The 14,747-nt window shown below is 52.2% G+C and overlaps 1 protein-coding gene across 1 annotated transcript; it reads left to right on the forward strand.

Moving 5' to 3' along the window:
• Positions 1 to 821: 821 nt before the first annotated feature.
• On the forward strand, positions 822 to 13,383 carry LOC128948608 (olfactory receptor 14J1-like). The gene is made up of 7 exons (XM_054293379.1): positions 822 to 1,750; positions 9,003 to 9,190; positions 9,376 to 9,437; positions 10,609 to 10,731; positions 11,689 to 11,766; positions 12,514 to 12,521; positions 13,203 to 13,383. The coding sequence occupies exons 1-7, from the start codon at positions 822 to 824 to the stop codon at positions 13,381 to 13,383; spliced, it is 1,569 nt and encodes a 522-aa protein (XP_054149354.1).
• Positions 13,384 to 14,747: the final 1,364 nt, after the last annotated feature.

The raw sequence follows: 14,747 nt of genomic DNA on the forward strand, positions 1-14,747 counted from the left end.
GACCCTGTGAGTACATTCTCTGATTGTCTCTTGTGCCGAGCAGCCAGGGGTGCCCAGGGCTGTCCTGCAGAGCAGGGTCCTGCAGCCTAGGGCGCTGTGCTGGGGCAGGGACTCTGCTGCCTGCCAGGGACAGCTCTCAGCCAGCCCTGGCAGCTGCTCCCAGCACTGGGAGACAAGATCTGTGTAAAAGGAGAGAGCTGGTAAGGCTTGGAAGTGTTCTCCTTGTGTGGGGAGGATGCTGCATTGATCAGGACTGCTCCCAGTATGGCATTTAACTGCAGAACATTTTAAAGTAGATTATACAGGGAGCACACTGAGTCAGGGACTGCATGCAAGGGGAAATCCTGCTTTATTAATCTACTGCTCTGGGTTGTCTGAGTGAGAAATTGCACATCAATATTTATCTCTCAGTTCAGGGTGAGAAATTTTTTTTCTGAAATCATTTGAAATCAGGCAGTTAGAGAAATTAGCACAGGACAACTCAGAGGCAGCATCAATGACGCTTTTCCAGCCCCCTCAGAGTTGCTCTGATGGCTCTGCAGAGCCACAGCTGCCCCTGGCCAGTGCCTGAGATGGGAGGGGTCTGCAGGGCAGAGCTGAGCCCCCAGGGCTGGGCTGGGCTCTGGCAGCACTGGCAGGGCCCAACCCTGGGCACAGGGAAGCAGCTGCAGGCAGGGACAGCTCCAGGCAGCAGAGCCCTGGGCAGGGAGTGGGGGGAAAGTAAAGTGCCCCCAGGTTGTGCTGGGATATTTAAAGTCCTCTCCAAACCCAGCTAATCCATTATTACATTTTTTACAGATCCCCATGTCAAGGCACAGCAAATGTCCAACAGCAGCTCCATCAGGCACTTCCTCCTGCTGGCATTGGCAGACATGCGGCAGCTGCAGCTCCTGCACTTCTGCCTCTTGCTGGGCATCTCCCTGGCTGCCCTCCTGGGCAACGGCCTCATCATCAGCGCCGTAGCCTGCGGCCACCACTTGCACACGCCCATGTTCTTCTTGCTGCTCAACCTGGCTCTCGCTGACCTGGGCTGCATCTGCACCACTGTCCCCAAAGCCATGCACAATTCCCTCTGGGACACCAGGGACATCTCTTATACAGGATGTGCTGCACAGCTCTTTTTCTTTGTGTTCTTCATTGGAACAGAGTTTTCTCTCCTGACTGTCATGTGCTACGACCGCTATGTGTCCATCTGCAAACCCCTGCACTACAGGACCCTCCTGGGCAGCAGAGCTTGTGCCCACATGGCAGCAGCTGCCTGGGCCAGTGGCTTTCTCACTGCTCTCATGCACACAGCCAGTACATTTTCCCTGCCCCTGTGCCATGGTAATGCCCTAGGCCAGTTCTTCTGTGAAATCCCACAGATCCTCAAGCTCTCCTGCTTCAATTTGTACCTCAGAGAACTTGGATTTCTAGTGTTTTCCATCTCCTTAGGACTGGGATGTTCTGTGCTCATTGTATTTTCCTATGTGCAGATCTTCAAGGCTGTGCTGAGGATCCCCTCTGAGCAGGGATGGCACAAAGCCTTTTCCACCTGCCTCCCTCACCTGGCCGTGGTCTCCCTGTTCCTCAGCACTATCATATTTTCCTATCTGAAGCCCCCATCCATGTCCTCCCCATCCCTCAATCTGGTTCTTTCAGTTTCGTACTCGGTGGTGCCTCCAGCCCTGAACCCCCTCATCTACAGCCTGAGGAACCAGGAGCTCAAGGCTGCAGTTTGGAGATTGATGACTGCATGCTTTCAGGGACAGTAAATTGCTGGACAATTTTTGCAAATAACTTGTAATAAAAGTAATCTTTCATACTTCTTCTTGGTTTGGTTGTGGGGATTTTTTTCCCTTGTTTTAGTTTTACATATTTTAAAAAAATAAATGTCATTGCTTGTGCCATTTCTCATTTTGTTTCTCTCCACATTCCCTGTGGCCACAGACTGTGTCAATGAGGGGCTGCACTCTCAGTGGCTTTAAAGGAACTAAATGATCTCCCAGCAGAGTTTTCTGCAGAGATGCCCTTTTGTTGCCTTCTCTGGAGCTGCAGCAGCAATGTCTGTGTGCAGAGCTGGGGGCAGATCAGTGCTGGCCCAGCAGCTGGGCCCAGCAGCAGCAGCACTTGGTGTTGCCAGTGCTGCTGCCATGGCCCTGCCCTGCTGCCCAGGTGGCCCTGGTGTTGCTGTAGGGCCTGAGTGCTCTCGGGGCCGGGCACAGCCCTGGGGGTGGCAGTGCCAGGGCCGCAGCAGGGACAGGCCATGGGCACTGCTGGGGCAGCGCTGACGCCTCAGGCCAGGGCCTAGGGGCTCCAGGCTCCTTGCCCAGGCTCTCTCAAGAACACAGCCAGGCCAATGCTCAGCACAGAAAACCCTCGTGAGCAGCCCCAGGCTGGCTGTGGGCCGGCTGGGGGCAAACAGCATGACTGGGGCTCTGCAAGGGCCATGGGGCAGACGGGAAGAAGCAGCAGAGCAGGGGCTGATCCATCCCCAGTGCACTGCACAGCCCAGGGCAGCGTCCCAGAGCGTCCTCACGGAGCTGCCAACAACATCTCCCCTCTGCAGCCCTGGCCTCTCCCCAGCTCACACAGGTGCCCCATCCTTGCAGGCACAGACACGGCAGCACTGGCTCAGCAGCCCCTGTTTGCATTGCACACAACAGGGGGAGCACCCCCATGCTGTTGGTGTGGGGACATGAACCTGAGGGAGCACAAATGCCATCGGCCCTGGGGCCAGCAAGGGCTGGGGGACACCAGGGAAACCACTCAGGTTTTTCCTGGCCTCTGCAGTCAGCCAGCAAGTTTGTTCCCATCAGCTGGGAGTTTCCTGTGCCACTGCAGATGCTGTTGCTCAGAGCCAGGGCTGCTTGGCAGCCACCTCCAAACTGCCCTGAGCAATTCCTTGGCTTCACCTTTGCTTTCTTTACTCTTCCTGCTACAAATGTCTTCCTATTGCCCACTTCTGTCCCTTCCCCTGCAAACAGCCCATCCCTGTTTGCCCTTTCCTCTCTGGCTCCACTCCCCATTGCAGTTCCTGACTTGGCCCCATGGGAACGTCCCTTGGGCAGCAGGATCATCCTAAAAGTGCTGCAGGAATTGTCTGCAGGCTCCTGCAGTGCCTGGTGCTGCACCCTTGCCAGAGGCACCCCAGGCCAGGGGGGCACATCTGGGCTGCTGTGTCTGTCTCTGGGGCTCCCTGTTCTGGGCAGTGAGGAGGAGCTGCAGAGGCTCTGCAGGACTGACAGGATGGGCTTTGGGGCTGGCAGGAGAAGCTGAGGGACCTGGGCTGCTGGAGCTTCTGAAGAGGAGGCCCGGGGCTCATCCTACAACTGCTCCAAGGGTTTGAGAGAATCCCAGAATCAGCAGGGTTGGAAAAGACCTTGGAGATCATCAAGTCCAGTCTGTGCCTTGACACTGCCTTGTCTTCCTTGAGCCTCCTCTTCTCCAGGATAAACAACCACAGCTCCCTCCGCCACTCCTCAAAGCCCTTGTGCTCCAGACTCCTCCCCAGCCTTGCTGCCCTTCTCTGGACACACTCCAGCCCCTCCATGTCCTTCCTAAATTAGGGGCCCAGAACTGCAAGCAGCACTCGAGGTGCTGCCCCAGCAGTGCTGAGCACATGGGAACAATCCCTGCCCTGCTCCTGCTGGCCACACCATTCCTGATCCAGGCCAGGAGCCATTGGCCTCCTTGGCCACCTGGCCACACTGCTGGCTCATGTCCAGCCTGCTGTCCATCAGTCCCTGCAGGTCCCTTTCTGCCTGGCTGATGTCCAGCCACTCTGTCCCCAGCCTGTAGAGCTGCTGGGGTTGTTGTGGCCAAAGTGCAGGGCTTGGCACTTGGACATGTTAAACCTGACCTTGTTGAATTTGGGCCCTGGATCCAGCCTCTCCAGGGCCCTCTGCAGAGCCCTCCTACCCTGCAGCAGATCCAAACTCACACCCAGCTTGGTGTCATCTGCAAATATGCTGATGCTGGACTCAGTCCCTTCATGCAGATCATCAGTGCAGATATTGAAATCCACGCTGGCTGGTTCTGATCTCTCGGCCATCCTGTGGGTGCCCTGTGATGGCACTCAGGGTGATCTGTTCCATAACCTTGCCGGGCACCCAGGTCAGGCTGACAGGCCTGGAGTTCCCCAGATCCTCCTTCCAGCCCTTCTTGGGGATGGGCTCACACTGGCACCTCCAGTGCTCTGGGACCTCCCTGCTGAGCCAGGACTGATGGTAAATGATGGAGAGCAGCTTGATGGAGCTCATCCACCAGTTCCCTCATCCCCCTGGGATTGATCCCATCCAATTCCATACACCTATGAGCATTTGAGAGGCTCAGCAGGTCACCAACTGCTTCCTGCTGGATTACAGGGGTCTGTTCTGCTCCTTGTGCCCATCCACCAGCTCAGGAGAACACTTGTCCTGAGGACAACCTGTCCTAATATTGAAAATTGAGAGAAACAAGATGTTAGTCTGTTCAGCCTTTTCTTTATCTTTAGATACTATATTCCCCACTGCATCCAATAAAGAGTAGAGGTTCTCTTTATCCAGACTTTTACATAATTAATTTATTTATAGAAAACTTTTCCATTATTTTTCACTGAAGTGGCCTGGTTAAGCTCTAATTGAACTTTCACATCTCTGCTTTTCTTTCTGCATGACTTAATAACATCCTGAAACACTTCCGAAGTTGCCTGACTTCCTGTCCAAAGTTAATGCACCCTCTGTTTTCCCCTGACTTCCCACAAAAGCTCATGGGCAGCCAGGACAGCCATTTTCCTCACTAGCTCATCTTTTGCCACACTGGGACAGGCAGCTCCTTCCCACTTAAGATGATTTTTTGGAAATGTGTCCATTTTTCCTGGACCCCTTGGTTTTTAAGGACTGTTTCCCTTAAAAGAAATGAGTAACTGATTTAGTACTCCCCAAATCAGTATCATGAACAGGCGAAAGTCTGCCCTTCGTAATTCCAGTGTAGAAATTTTGTTGCTGCCCCTCCTTCTTTCATAGAACATTGAAAACTTGATTATTCCATGGTCACTGTGCCCCAGGCAGCCTCCGAGCCCCACATCTGCCACCAGCCCTTCTCTGTTTGTGAACAGCAGCAGACAGAGCTTTCCTTGGCAGTGGGAGTGTTACCAAAAATTCAGAAAAACAGATAACTCCTTAATCCCAATATAGCATTAAGAAGCAGCATTCTTTATTCAGCTGGATGCACAGAGGATAGCTCCTCCCAAAGCCCTGCATGCTGAGAACAGGAAAGTTTCTGTTTATTTTCTGTATTTTGCACACAAATTCATTGATTGTCCTGGACTAAAAATACAGATGATAATAATTTCCCCAAAATCATTACCACTTTTCCTCTCCCCATTACCCATGTGTTGTTCTGTCCTGGGGTCTCTCTGGTGGTCCCTGGTGCTCATGTACCCCAATGTTCCCATGGGCCCGGCTGAGCTGGCAGGACACTGAGGCTGCTGAACTTCCAATTCCCCTTCTCACACAATAGGCATTGTGTGGTTTCCATAGGCCTGGGGTTTTGGAGAACAAGCTCCAGGTGTCAGCTCAGCTGGTGGAGACAATTTATCATCTGATAACATGAGGTCACAGAGTGGGCTATGACATCACAGAGTGCATTACGTGAGGTCATTGAGCAGCTATGACATCATAGGCCATATCTGTGACATCAGATATCCAGCTGTGACATCACATGGCAGACTGTGACATCACAGACTGGTGTGACATCAGAGACCAGCTGAGTGACATTAGAGACTGGGCTGTGACATCACAGAGCAGGCTGTGACATCCCAGAGGGGCTGTGTGACATCCCAGCAGGGCTCTGTCAGGTCACTGGGTTGGTCACTCTGCCCCAGCTCCCCCTCACAGTTTCTCCCAACAAGTCCAATGCTGTTCATGCCCAGCTGGGTCCCTGTCCCCCGGGATCCCCCCAGCCCACCTGGAGCCACAGCCTCCACCAAAGGATGTTCCACAGGATCCACCCCAGAGCCTGACAGGGGACAAGGGGCCAGGGCTGTGTGACCAGGACATCAAGGATGGGGATTATCCAGGTCACTGTGGCCTGGGTTGGGTTCCCCAGGGCAGGAAAGATGCCTGGCAGCTGGAGCAGGGTCTGGGAAGGGCCTCCAAGGTGTGGCCGGAGCCCTTGGGCTGTGAGCAGAGGCTGAGGGAGCTGGGCTTGTCCAGCCTGGAGCAGGGAAGGCTGAGGGGCTCCTCATGCCAGCCTGGCAGTGCCAGCCAGGAGGGGATGGAGAACACAGAGCCAGGCTCTTCACAGGGGGCTGCGGGGAGACAAAAGCCAATGGGTGGAAGGGGAAAGAGGGGAGATCAGCCAGGGCATGAGGAGATGAAATGAGTCAGGCTGGTTTCAGCACCAGGGGTCTGAGTAAATGTATAAACGTCCAACCCTCAGCAACTGAGAGAGCTGGACATACTGAAACATGAGTGTATTTGAAAATTTAGTCCCAGGTACAATCTGGCTTGTCAAAGGAATTTATGGACCAAGAATCAAAAAGCAATGGAAAAATAGGGTTCTGACAAATTTCTGAGTTCTTGCAACTTTAATTACTACTTAGAATAGCTCACATTGTGTTCTTGGACAGAATTCACTTGAAGTAATATATTCCTCTACTCTATTAGAAATGAGTGACAATGTGCCCCATCCCCAGAGCAGTGGTATGGGAAGGAGGGAACATAACTCTTAAGTTAACCCTTTAAACTTTAATACAGTAGCTGATCATTTTGTAATTTAACTCTAATAATTGAACAGCAAGGAGTTCACTCAGGTGGAATAATGAACAAGGATGAGTAGTTTTATAATATTTTTTTCCTCCTCTCAGAATCTTCCAGTACATTCCCTCCCTTCCTCCTCATCTCTAAATTGCACATATATAGAAGAATTTTATTTTATTTTGAAACTGATGGGAGCTGTGTTTCAAGGTATGACTTTTGACCATAATATCTCTGAATCAAACTCGAGATTCACAAGGATGCTTGATTTTAATTCTGAGGGATGCATCCACAGCAGGGATCTACCCTGGAGCTGTTGGTCCTAGAAGTACACAGTACCTTGGAGTGGCATTTCAGATGCCATTTTGTAATTTAATGGATCAGATTACTTTCTTTTCAAGAAAAACTAAGTTTCTTGTGGGCTCAGTCAACGAGATGGAGCCATTTTAAGAATAAGCCAGACGGGACAGTACTGCACATTTATGTGGAAAACACATTTTCCTAAATTATTAGTTTCCCTGTCCAGTCTTACAGGAAAATTAGACTGCTGGATATCAATTCCTGTAATTGAGCTGAAATCCTGCAAGGTAACATTTACTCTGAAGTATAAATTTAATAAAGTTACATATAAAGCATACAATGAATATTGTCAGGACATCTTTAAAATGCTATTCTACATACTTTCTAATGCTGGGAGAAGTTCCTGTGGTCTGTTTTCAGTCCTACAATTATGAAGTATACTATAAAGCATAGCACAACTGACTATTTCCATCTCATGCAAGAAAAGTTACACAAAGTAGCAGAAACAGTTGCATTTTAGCTGCATTTCAAAAAGAGGTGCATTGGTGCTTAAGGCCAAAGTAGGGGAAATGAGAAGATCTGTGAGTTGATCAAAAAGCTGTAAGGAAACTTTGCTCACAAAGCAGAGGTAAATTTGTAGAAGTTTGAGAAAATCCATTTGGGTAATCCCTGGTTTTGAAAGTGTTGGGTTAAAAAGTCAACCTGCAATACTGTGACTCAGAATGGGCAATCAAATCCAGGGATGTCTTCAAGTCACCACTACTTGTGAAAAATCTCCTTAAAATAAAAAGTAGCTGACATGTCCTGGGATGGTAAGGCAAACCTATTTCCTACTCACATGTGCTCTTCAGATCTTCCACATGGCGGAAATGCAATCTAATCCTATAAATCCAAAGTCTGATGGGCCCATTCTAAAGCTCCTCAAAGACACGGTCCTGTGGAATATCAGATGACATGTCTGTGCTGAGTCACCACAAAAGAAAGCTAAGCCAAGGCTCATGATTCCACGGGTGAACAGAGCTGATTTGCAGAGGAGTTGCATGCACTTTATTCCCCCTCCCACCCAGGATTTTGTTCCAAAAATTTCAAGATGCCTCCTGGGTCTGCCTCAAGATTTTGACAGAGAAGGGAGTGACGGCATCTCATTTGTACTGGGATGCAGCTATCCAAATTTCTGCAGGGAACCTTACAGGGAGCATGGAGCTTGCGCAAACATCTGTCCCACTGCAGCTTTGCACTGTTCCAAAGGGTGCTCCTTTGGGCTCGACACCTGCAGGCCATTGCAGAGCAGCGAGCTGCAGGCTGCTGCCAGAGCTCCGACACAACGAAAGTGTGGCAGCCCAAGAATCAGCACACGTCTCTTTGGGATGTTCTGAGACTTTCAGTTGCCAGAGAAATAGCAAGCAGGACCACAGGAGCTCTGCGTCAAGACCTAAGCCAGCCTGTCCCTGACACAAAGAGAGGGCAGCCTCCAAAGCGAGTCAGAACAAAGGACAGCATGCACGCACGTGCTCAAGAAGAGACTGCAGCCTAAAATACTCCTGGCAATTTATTATCTTTGCTTCTTTTTCCCCCTAAATGACACTGAAGAAGTGAGACTTTTCAGAACCAGCTTCGATGCCACCTAGAAGAAGCAGCCTTGCTTTCAGGCAAAGCTTTTGGGAGCAAAGGGCATGTTTGCTTGGATTCCTTGGATGTCGCTTGGCTTGGCGCATTTTCTGAGTTCCCCTGGGATGCCTTGAGCACTGCCTTATGGACTGGGAGGACATTTTCTGCTGCTTTATGAGTGAGGAGAACTTGCCAGGCTTTTCTGTGGCATCAGCTGTACAGAAGGTTGGCTTGCTGGGCACAAGAAAGCCACAGAGCAGCTGCTATTGTGAGGTCAAGCCAGAGGTGTCATGTCACAGTGCTGGCAGCACAGCGTTGTCCCGGTGCGCGCAAGGCCTGCTTGTTCAGAGCGGCTCTTCCACTCGCTTCCTGCAGGAGGATCCTTGTGCTCAAGGAGTTCTCAGCAGACGGCCTGCACCCCGAGAGGAGTCTGGGCCTTCCCTTGGGTGGCATTCAGTGTGCAAACCCGCACAGTGCTGCCAAAATGATCGGGCAGGTCTGTGCCTCGGTTTGCACGGTCTTTTCTCTTGTCTATTCTGGCTACTACCTGACCCAGCTGACTCGTAAGTAAAGGTTTCTCATGGGGCTGGCATCACCTGGCTTTTGCTTCACTCTGCTCTTTATACCACACCAGTGGCCCAGTTTATTTGGGAACAAAATGGCCATGAACATGCCGCCACTTTGGTCAATGTCCTGCCAGCAGCATCAGCTAAAAAGGGGGCATCTCTATACTGGGTGGCGGGTGCAGAGTATTTGCCGTGCAACCTGCAGCGGTTGCCTTCCCTCCCCGAGAGAGTGCACGGCAGCGGAGTCTGTCATTTCCTCCGCTTGCTGCTTCAAGCAAGACAAGCTGCAAATTGCAGACTCTGAGGGGAGATCCTCAGAAGTACTTCTAGCAACTCAGTGGTTGTCTCCAGGAGTGAAGGAAAGCACCTTTCGCTCCAAATTCTGCCCCTTAGAGGCCTTGGCTGCGTGACTTGACCCTTTGATGGTGTGCCAAGACTGCGATTCCCTTGGCCATGCAGCACAAAGTCCAGTGCAGGGAGGGTTTGCTGCTGAGCCCAGCAGCTGTTCCTGAGCTGCTTCAGCAGGGAGCTGCCACAGGGAAGGGGCCCTTTGTGGAAGCTTTGCTGGGCTATCATCTTCAGCCTAGGGATGGGAATTAGGGCATGCCATTTAAAAGAATATCTATCTAAAATGCAGGAAAGAGAAGAGGAAAATGCTGGTTGTGCTGCTGGGCACAACAGAAGCTCAGAGTGTTGAAGAGCAAGGGGCATTTCCACCACCATGTTTCTATTTCTCTCTTGGCAAAAGAGGCCCAAATGTAGACAGAGCCTACTATAGCACCCTTGTTGTTCTCTTGTTTGCTGTGGGAAAGAGCTGTTGCTCCGGGAGGCATGCTGGGAAAGGGAAATGCTTTGTCTTGGGACTGCCTTGTGCTGTGCAAGTGGCCAGCACGGCCACTTTTCTAAGGGCCTCTGGTTCCTTTTGCCTTGCTCGCTGCAGGTCACCTGACACGTGGATGAAGGCAAGCCTGTCCTTTGGTGAGTGGCAAAGGAAGCTGTGACGTTGCTGGCATGTGAGAATTGTGTGGCAATTCTGCCAGCTTGGCCTGTTGCAGTCGAGTGTGGAGTGCCAGCGTGGGAGGCTGAAAGAAAGGCCAACTGCCCGGTGGCATCATCAACAGCAAAGGGAGCACTGGCTGTTTGCTGATTTTCCAGTGAAGAGCCTTTCAAGAGATGAAAGGTAAATGGGACAGCTCCAAGGCATCTTGTTGCTTCTAGGCAGCAGGGAAGCTCGAATGCACAGCAAGATGGAGTAGCACCTCATTCAGCCAACTTCCTCGGGTTTTCATGCCTCAGAGTGCCATTTGTATCAAAGTCTTGATTTGCCCTTCTTCTGGGTCCTTTCCCAGCTCAATAGAGAGCAGCTGCTAAGGGACTGGCTTTTGCCCATCTCTCTCACTTCTGTCTGTCTGCAGGGCTCAACAGCAGGGTCAGCAGCTCCTCTGCCTGGCTCTGTCATTGAGGAAGAGGCTGAAGAGGAGCAAAGGAACATCAAGCCTCCAGCTGCTGTCCCTCCACAGCCTGAATGTGCAGAGCCAGTAAGTGGCAGCTGAACTTGTAACTGCCTTTGGTGCAGGGCCAGGCTTCCAGTTTTGGAGCAGCCCTTGTTGCTGGTGGCTGAAGATGCTGGCGGCTGTGTGCCTGCTGTGACATAGTGCTGCTTCAGGCAAGCCAGGCAGCCCTGGCCAATGGGTTCTGAAGTTGTACATTTAAGCTGGGATGCTGAGAGGGCCCGAGAATGTCTCTTGGGATCAGACAGGAGGCAGCATTCAATGATTCTCAGTGTAGGAGTCAGCCCCTTGTGCCCATTGTCAGTGCAGGCTGCCTGTGGTCAGCAGACAGAGTGGCCCAAAGACGCAGTTGACAGCCTTGCAGGGAACCAGGGAGACACTGACCCCTGGAAGGGACTTGCCCTCTCCATGGACTAATTAGCTTCAGGCTGTGCTTCGCTTCCAGCTGCTCAGAACAGAGTTTGGAGAGGAGAATGCTTGGCAGCCCTGCATTGTAAAGGGCGGGTGGGTCTGGGTAGGGCTGGAAGGCATGTCCCAAGGGCCGCTCCCTAAAGGCTGTCATGGAGAGGGGAAATCGGTGAAACAGATCAGAGAAGGGACACGCTGTGGGCTTCTGAGCAGACCATTGCATGCCAGCTCCGGGCTGATTTCATTGCCCAGGGAAAGACAGGAGGAGGAAATCAACGAGGCTCTAGGGCCCTGCTCTGATCTCTTTGGATCTTGGCAGCCCCATGGCTACCTTGTTGCCAGTGTCTTGCAGAAAAGCTGCAAACATGGAACATGGAGGTGGCCGTGAGGGGCTGGATCCAAGCAGCCTTTGGGCTTTTCCCAAAGTTGCCTTTGAGAAGGAGACATGGAAAATGCCCCAGCTGGAGAGGCCTGGCGGTGGCTGACAGCACCTTGCCAAGGCCTTGCTCTGGCCGTGCACTGCGCGGGGCATGTGTGCAATCCGCCCTTCTGATGGGCAATCCTTCCTTGTCCCAGCTCAACACAGGCTCTGCAATTCAACCTGGTGCCACCGGAGCAGCGTGGCCTGCAGCAGCTAGCTCGCCCCCGCTGCTGGTACTGCCTGCAGCAGCGCAGCCCAGCAGCCCGAGATGAGGGAGGAGCAGGGCCTGAGGACACTGAGTAAGTCGGGTGCATTTCTTGTCTACCAGAGCAGTGTGTTGTGTGCGTGTCTGGGTGTAGGCTGCGCCAGAAGCTGCCCTTCGGTCTCAGAGGCACTTAGGCCTCTCTGCAGAACCTGTTGTTGTGCTTTGAGGCAGCGCAGCAGCACTCAGGGAGTTCCTGCTGCTGGTGAGGGTGGCTGGGCCTGGCTTGGCTCTGCCTGGGCTGCCTTCTGTGCCAAAGACAAAAGCAGAGATTGTTTCTGCTTGAGCAGAAGGCTGGCACCTAGCAAGTGACTAGGCCCCAGGGAGCTCTCTGGCCCCAGCTGTTTTCGGGCTCCCGTTCTTACTCCTCCTCTGGCTCAGACACTTTGTGCCCCTGGCAGTGGACCTGCCAGTGATGGTGGCTGTGATTGCAGAGGCTGCAAAGGCCCTTGGTTACCTCTTAGGGCCCCCTTCTTAAGGGCTTCTCATTTTGGCTTATGGCATGGGATGGTGTGCTTGAATGAAATCAAGGCCTTCTTGGAAAGGCCACATGATGAAAGGTGGAGAAGATGGCCCTCCCACTTGCTGGTCTCAGCAGCTGGAAGCCAAGGGACCACAAAGGGCCCAGAACTGCTGGCAGCGGGGCTGCCTTTGGGAGGCTCTGGGCAGCGGCATCTCTGTATGCCAGTGAGTGCCCTGCACTGCTTTTGTCTTTCAGGTAGCATTGTGAGTGTGGGCCAGCCCATAGGCAAATACACAGCATTTGAAGAACTGGGATGAGGGTAAGCATGGTGTCGGCTCCTTTTGTAAAAGTGTGGGCCAGGTCTTTGGCTGGTGCAATATCAAGCGTGAAGTCAGGCGAGCTTTAATCATGGTCAGGCTCTGGCTTGACCTCCTGTTGCCTGCCTGGACTGCTTGGTCCAAGCAATCCGAAGGCCTCATCAAAGACAAGTTGATGCTGGCATTGTCTTGCTTGCAGCAATGAGGAGCAGGAACTAGGAAACCCCCTGCCCCTGCAGCTTTCTGGCCTGAAAGAGCATCTTGCCATTCAAGAAATGTCAGATTCTCAAGGACAGTCTTCTGACTCTAATTTTTCTCACTTTTTTGACACACACACATGCATGCATACCCACACAAGGAGAAGAGTTACCCCTAGGTTTGGAAATGACCTGGCTGGGCGTGCGCCTTGGAGGCCCTTGGTCTTCATGCTTTTGGGTGCAGCTCCGAGCACTCCTGGTGGCCTGGGCATTGTGGAATGTGGGAGAGCATGGACAGGAGCCTTGTCTCGCTGAGCAGCGGTTTCTGGTTTCTCTCCACAGAGTGCCAGCACATCATCAGGTGGTGTTGATGCATGGACCCCACAGACAGGCCATCACTGGAAGACTTTTGGAGCATTCTTGGCTACAGGAGCCCTGCCTGGCCCAGGAGACAGCAGAGATGCATCCCTGTGCACAGTAGGATCCAGGAGCCAGCAAGTAGCACCGGCACGAGTCTTGTGGCGCTGGAAGAAAACCCCGGAGCGTTTCCCTGCGGCTGTGGCACGGAGGAGAGAGCGCAGCTGGAGAGATGCTTCCGCTGGTCCCTGTGAGCTGTGGAGGGAGTGGCTCCATGCTGCCCATCCCATTGGAGAAGTGGTGGCAGTGCGGTGAAGGTGCCATGGACTGGGACAGGGGAAACATCCCCCTGCAGCTCAATGGCATCGTGATGTCCCTGCAAGCCGGGGCACAGCTGGCATGTTCTTCTGGAGCACGACCCCTTCTGGAGGGGGAAACACCCCCTCAGGAAGCTGGCTGGCTACCCCAGGATGTCGGACCTGGCCTGGGCTGAGGGAAGGTGGGTGATGCTTTTGCCATTCATCTACTCTGGCAGGAATTTGAACTTTAGACAATCACATGCCGTTATGTGTTTTCTCACTAGTTTTATAGATTGGAGAAGTCACTGTGTTCCAGAACTGTGGATAGAGGGTGAGTTTTGGGAGGGAAACAGGAGGTGCCCTGTCAGGGTCCGTCCTAGTGGACAGATGACCTGATGGTTCGTAGGAATGATCTCAGAGTGCAAACCACCAACACGGTACAAGGGGGTTTGCAGTGATAATCAAATCAAATGCAATTTTATTGAAATAACCACAGCAAAAAATGCGATAGAGGGATTAAGGGAGAGGAAAAGATAGAGAAAGAGACAGAAGAGAGAGAGAGCAGGAGGGAGAGGGGATATAGCTACCAACGCAGAGACGAAGTCCTTTGATGCAGTCCAGCCGAGGGTCCGCCTGCTACGCTGCAGAGATCTCAAAGGCTCTAGCTAACTCAGAGGTTTTTATTACTGAAAATTGTGAGGGGGGGGGAAACAGATACAATAGGGAACAGATGTAACAGGTAATCTATGTTCTCAGGAGTAAATGAGCTTGATAGATGTAACAGGTAGTTATGTTCTCAGCAGTAAATGAGAGCCATTGTTTTCTTGGTCCAGTGGTCACAACCTGCAGGCAAACATCTCGTTTCAGTCAGCTTGCCTCCCCCGGGCTGGGGGTTTCAGTCCCAGTCCTTGGAAGGAGCAGAGGGGCCTTTTAGGAGTTTTATGTCTCAGTCCTTGATGGAGAATCTTCTTACATCTCAGTCTGTCTGTTACGGTGCTGTAAAACAGGTGAGGGTCTTCTGTGGGAGACCACCTGAAACTCAGGAGAAGTCCAGCCAGGCCGAGAGGTGGGACAGCTTCCAAAGCTGCTATTGCTGCAAACGGGGCATGGCACCCTCTTCTTAGCATACAGCAAACACTCCTGTGAAAACAATAGCTCAACACTGAGCTTTCAGGTCTCAGGCCCGTGGTGTGTGACTTTTCTCCTTCAGAGCCAGATATAGACCGGGGAGGGTCTTCTCTTCAGTGGTCTCCCAAGGACGATCGTGAGGCAGATGAGGGAAAATTAGGACAGACTCTCACATGCCCACAGGATCCGAG

This window comes from Melozone crissalis, unplaced genomic scaffold (genome assembly GCF_028551555.1).
Source record: "Melozone crissalis strain CALT ecotype California unplaced genomic scaffold, PUWL_Pcris_2 ptg000139l_1, whole genome shotgun sequence".
NCBI lineage: Eukaryota > Metazoa > Chordata > Aves > Passeriformes > Passerellidae > Melozone > Melozone crissalis.